The sequence below is a fragment of the Telopea speciosissima genome, chromosome 10 (assembly GCF_018873765.1).
Source record: "Telopea speciosissima isolate NSW1024214 ecotype Mountain lineage chromosome 10, Tspe_v1, whole genome shotgun sequence".
Classification (NCBI taxonomy): Eukaryota; Viridiplantae; Streptophyta; class Magnoliopsida; order Proteales; family Proteaceae; genus Telopea; species Telopea speciosissima.
The window spans coordinates 8,232,323-8,238,157 of NC_057925.1; the positions used below are offsets into that span (position 1 = coordinate 8,232,323).

The 5,835-nt window shown below is 40.7% G+C and overlaps 1 protein-coding gene across 1 annotated transcript; it reads left to right on the plus strand.

The window, feature by feature from the left end:
• The first annotated feature begins 4,151 nt into the window (after positions 1-4,151).
• Positions 4,152-5,800, plus strand: LOC122643169 (DNA topoisomerase 2-like). Its single transcript, XM_043836819.1, has 2 exons — positions 4,152-4,724; positions 5,747-5,800. The coding sequence occupies exons 1-2, from the start codon at positions 4,152-4,154 to the stop codon at positions 5,798-5,800; spliced, it is 627 nt and encodes a 208-aa protein (XP_043692754.1).
• The last annotated feature ends 35 nt before the right edge of the window (positions 5,801-5,835 follow it).

Consider the following 5,835-nt stretch of genomic DNA (forward strand, 5'->3'; position numbering starts at 1 on the left):
AAAAAGTAATCCAGTCAGGTTAATACTATCAAACAGAGCCCCCCTTTGGAACAGAAAGGCTCTATAATGTTTAATTTGATTGAGGGATAAGCTGAGCAACTTATCCTAGATTAAAATATTAATTAATAGGGATAAAAGTGGGTCTTTCAGGTTGTCTTCCCGACCCTCACCCCTCTCTTTTTTCCAAAATCATTCTTTCTAGTTTTGGTAACAAGGCCACACAAACAGAATGCAAGAGAGTGAAGGTTAGCAATTTCCTCTACTCAAAATAGATGGATCATATTGATTCCTAGAATGCAGCTGGTTTCATGAAAAAAAGTGAAGTGACATGAGAACAAGGCAAACAAAACGCTCAGTTTGTAACTTTGTACACCAAGTTAGCATGATTGAAGACTAAACAAATGGCCAAGCCAAAGCAAGTAAACTGAGTACAGAGCGTAATTTTTTTTTTTTTTTTTTTCTGAAACCAACTGCCTCAAAGAGATGTAAGCATTCAATCAAGTGAGAGAACTTAGTAAATATCATAATTGGTTTTTTGAAACCAACTGTGAAGACAAACCTCAAAGAGATGCAAGTAGGGTTGCGAGTTTAGCCCTGTCGACCGAGCCCACCCAGACTCGCCCTAAGCTTGAATAGGGCCTGGGCTAAGATATTCTGGCGCTGAGGTATGGGTAAGGCCTGGGAATATTTGGCCATGAGTCAGGGTTGGGTTTGGGTCAGGGTTGAGGCTTTAGGTTGAGTTCGGTCTGGTCCAGCCCGACCCTATCTTCTTCCTCTTCTTCCTTCTTCTCCCCGGCCTGGCCCAGCCCCTTCTGGCCTCCCCATGATCAAGGCCAATCAGGGTCAGCCTAGCCCGGTCCTGAGAATAGGTCAGAATTGGGTTTTTCAGACTCTGAGTCTGGGCCGGGAGGCCTTGGCCCAACTAAGGGAAATCAGTGTTGGACTGGGGTTCTAAACTTGACCCTATTGCAGCCTTAGATGTAAGCATTCAATCAAGTGGGAGCCATTGTTCTTTATCTTGTTAACTCTTCATTTATGCTTAATATCTTGGATTGAGTTATGCATCAGCGTCTTCTCACTGAAATGCTTGTACCTATCTCACGCTAGGTTCAACTCTTGGAAAAGCAGACCATTTGGTTTCTTATGATACTGAATATAGGAAAAGGGTTCCTACACATCCGTTGTAGGAACTCATTCCCAAATGGTGACTACCCTTTCGCCACATGGATAAGGTGGCATGGCTATGTTCAATGAAGGCCTTTGGGTGCTCCAGTGCAGAGGAATGATTTGATTCAGATTGAAGGAACTAAAAGAACTACGGGCAAACCTAAAATGACCTTAGGAGAAGTGCTGATGAAAAATATGCATAGCTTGGGCCTAGTATCAAGTATAACCTCTGATAAACCCAAAATCACCCCCAACCAATCAGAGATCGCCACGTGGCATGACCCAGAAAAGTGGGCCAAGACAGAGTCAGTGAAGCACCATCCACCAACACCCATGGGCGCGGCCACCCTTGGGCGCCAACCTTGGGGGTGTGGACCTCCCTGGGCGCCAACCCCCTTGGACGAAGATCCCTTCTCCGAACATGTCATCCCCGGGCACGGCTTCCCCCAACACGTCATCTCCAAGCACAAGCTCCCTCGGATCGCCATCAACAAGACAACATCGCCAAGGACTCTAGGCCACCGCCTATCGAGTCACGTGGAGTGAATGGACTCATAACTTCATCTACCACGTAGATGAATCTATCCATCAAGATTACCAAGGCCACCAGGACACTACGCCCACAGGAAGACAACTTCCAAAGACACCACATCTCCAAGGAAGGCAACTACCAAGTCAATCAAGGACACAACGTCTCTCAGGAAGACGACTCCCAGGTCTACCGTGACACCGCGTCTCACAGGAAGACAACCTATCAAGGATGAGCCCTGCTACCCAGGGACTCTATCACCTACGGCAAACATTCTACATCAACTAGGACTCTCCACACCGCCATACACTACTATAAAATGCAAGGTACATAGTCCCGTTAGGGGGACATCTAAACTCATCTTGAATACTACTATTCATCTATTTACTCAGAGAGATCTAACTTAGGCATCGGAGAATCCTAGGCCGAAACCACACCGGTTCTCCTTTGTCACCCCAGGGTCTTTTGCAGGTTACGACACTCGAAGGACCGCTGAGCTATTTCCTGACGCAACAACCTCAAATAAAGTTTATTGGAGGGCAAGGATCCATGTAGCCGACCCCATTTATTGGTCCGATGCTTTCTCCTCAGAGGAGTGGAGTTCAGATTTTTTTCAACTCATTGCACCTACAAGTAGGCATACCAAACTAAATTGAATGGAGCCCCAATTTGGTACAGTCTCTCCTACGCACAAGTCATTCACGTGCACCGAATTCGGGAACCATTAATTTCTAAGGGTTTAGGATGGTCTTCGCCTTCCATTTTTCAAGAATTAAGAATAAGATAATAGTTTTTCTCATATCTAAAAGTTCGTTGCATGTGTTTATTGCCACTTCCATAAGTTTAAAACTTATTGAACTTAAGTTTTGAAGTAGAAAATTACAAATTTTATATCTTTAATTTATAAAAGGACAAGATGTTGTAGAAAAAAAACATGAACCTAAAATGATGCAGAAAAGAATGGAATCGTAAACAAACAATCACACAATCGAACACAAGGATTTACGTGGTTAGGCAAAATTGCCTACATCCACGGTGGGATGAGATTTGTTTCACTATCAGTGGAGAATAGGGTTACAATCGCTCGTCCTCACACCTCTCTCAAATTAGTTACAGAGAAAGAACCATCACTAAAAATTTGTAGCAAAACCCAATACAAGTTATTTACTGCTTCATCATATTGGCCTTTTCTGAGTAAAAAACATATAAAAGGCATAGGTACTTGTAGCAAACCACTGCAGGGAAATAAATCAAAGTCAGTTCATGAAACAACAAACATAGTTGGTACCAAAAGAGCTAACTAGAACCTCTCTTTTAACCAGTAGAGTACCTAATTGATAAAACAACGAAGGTACCCTATGTTTAACTCTTTCTTATCCCTCAAGTATTATTTTTTAGAAAATAAATGGCGTCATCAACACTCGCAAAGACATTTATAGAAAGCCGCAACAGATCCTTAAATAGTCAACTTCCATGGGGAGACAGATAGATATTGAAGCGCAAGCAATTGAGATTACCTTGGGGATGATGAACTTCTCAGTGAGAAAGCAGACAACACTAGTAAAGTACACTTCGCAGTTCGGGACTGAGAGTTCAACAATAGAAGATGTTAAATCAAACGGTGCTGAGCTCGAGAAGACCCAAGAAAATCTGTACAGGTCAAAGAGCCCATGAAAAATCTGGTGCAAACAATCTGGAGCAGACCCCTATACAGTACACAAAGCGCCACTGGGAAAAAATTATTATAATGAAAATTGAATAAAGTCTTGATTTATTGGTGAAAACTGAAGGAGGAACAAAAAAAGATTTGGACTTTACCAGAGCATTCATGGCCCCGACTTTTTTGTGAAGACCAAATCCCAGTTGCTTTTCTCAAGAAACATAAACCAAACATGGAAATTCATTTCCTATAGAAAACTACGCGGGATAAAGATTAATGGAGTTGGATAAGAATTCACTCACACATCATTGTGTATATCAGTTGTTGTATTTATATTGTATTCGAAATTTACACAAAATATTTGAAATTCAAAAAAAAAAGAGAGAGAGAAAGAGTTTGAGTATATCTAAACTACAAGTTGGGCTCTGAATGTAGTCGTTAAGATGAAATCCACTCCATGTGTGTCCCACTGAGTGAATTCCATCTGAACAACCGTGGGCCGTTCTCGTACATTCACGTATGTGAAAGTGATCTTATCTCCTAAACTACTCTATACAATATCTTTTTTTTTTCCTTTTTTGGTAAGATATTCAATACAATATCTTTTTGAGACGGTTAGAACCGTGCATGAGTTTGCATGCAATATAGATCACCATGCAATCCCGTTGCTTGTATTCAAATTTTAATTTGAATTTGAAATTTCGATCTCTTATCCTTAATACCCTCTTAAACCCTCACTTGCTTGCCGCTTCTCTCTCTCTATCGCTCTCTCCCTGACCATCTCTCCTCACCGCCATGGCCGGAATCAAGAAGTTCCCATTACAGACCAGCAATAACGCCAATATCCCAAGCTGGAATTCCATGGCACCCTCTAGCAAGACCATCGAAGAAATCTACACAAAGAAGAATCCAATTGAACATATCCTTCTCCGACCTGACACCTACGTTGGATCGATCGGGAAACGCCCTCAGAATCTCTGGGTCTACGAAAGAGGGGAAATGGTCTACCGCAACGTCAATTACGTCCCTGGTCTCTACAAGATATTCGATGAAATCCTCGTCAATGCCGCCGACAACAAACAGCGTGACCCATCCATGGATTCAATCAAGGTCGATATAAATGTTGAACAGAACTGTATCAGTGTATATAACAATGGCGAAGGTATTCCGATCGAGATCCACCAGAAGGAAGGGGTTTATGTGCCGGAATTGATTTTTGGGCATCTTTTGACTAGCAGTAATTACGATGATGCAATAAAGACGACGACTGGTGGGAGGAATGGATATGGGGCGAAGCTAACTAATATCTATTCTTTGGAATTTGTTATCGAGACTGCAGATGGTAAGAGGAAGAAGAAATATAAACAGGTAAGAAATATTGAATCTTTACTATTGATTCTTGCTTCTTCTGATCTGATTCTTTCAATTTACTCTAAAATTTTGGATTTTGGGTTTGGGACCTCTGCTTCATTTCTGTGGTGTTCTATATTGTCCAATGGCATCATCTCCTGGTTTGGGAGTGCAATTTTGTATTTCTTGGATTAATCCATCGTTGCTGTCTTAAAAAGAGGGTGGGCCTTGGTGCAACGGTAAGATTGCTCCATTGTGACCAAGTGGTCACAGGTTTAAGTCTAGAAATAGTCTCTCTGTGAAAACAAGGGTAAGGCTGCATACATCATGACCTTTCCTCCTCAGACCCCAGAGTTGCGGGAGCCTAATGCACTGGGTATGCCCTTTTTGCTTCCTTGGGGGCTTCAGAAAGAATTTTGTCTTCTAATGTTTCTTGGGTTTATGGGTGCTGGTATTCTTGTAGGTGGATTTTCTCTGGGTTTTGCTTCTTGTAATATTTCTGATGTGCATCTTGTTTCTTCTCATTAAGATTAGGATTAATTCCGGTTATAACTATAGTATTAAATCTCGTTTTGGAAAGCCATTTCGGTCAAATCGAAATTTCCGAGATACTAAAATTCCACCGAAATATTGTATTTTTTCTATGAGTTTGCTTAGCCATTTTTTGGTGTAAAATGCCAAAATGATCGAAATATCGAAACGAAATGACCAAAATTTCTGAATGAGATGGAAATTTTCGAAATGTTGCATTTTTTTTCTTTTTTGAATGGGATGGAAAAATTTCCGAGATTCTGAAATTTTGCCGAAATATTGTATTTTTTCTGAGTTTTGTTTGGCCATTTTTTGGGTGTAAAATGCCAAAATGATCGAAATATCGAAACGAAATGACCAAAATTTCTGAATGAGATAGAAATTTTCAAAATATTGCATTTTTTTTTTCATTTCGACATAGCATCTCATTTCGTCCTAGCCAAAATATCCGAAATTTCAGCAAGATTTTGAACTATGGTTGAAACTTCTTATTCTTTCTGTTTTTATAGAGGTGTTTGTCTTCATTGTTGCATGATCTACAATTTAACTTCTACAAAGTTTAATAAGTATCTCCATTATGAAGGTATTTTCAAACAAT

What these genes read in the sequence shown, in the direction of transcription:
- LOC122643169 (XM_043836819.1), top strand. Translation starts at nt 4,152, where the DNA reads ATGGCCGGAATCAAGAAGTTCCCATTACAGACCAGCAATAACGCCAAT. An exon ending in GGAAGAAGAAATATAAACAG is followed by an intron (nt 4,725 to 5,746) that starts GTAAGAAATATT and finishes CTGTTTTTATAG; the next exon opens with AGGTGTTTGTCTTCATTGTT.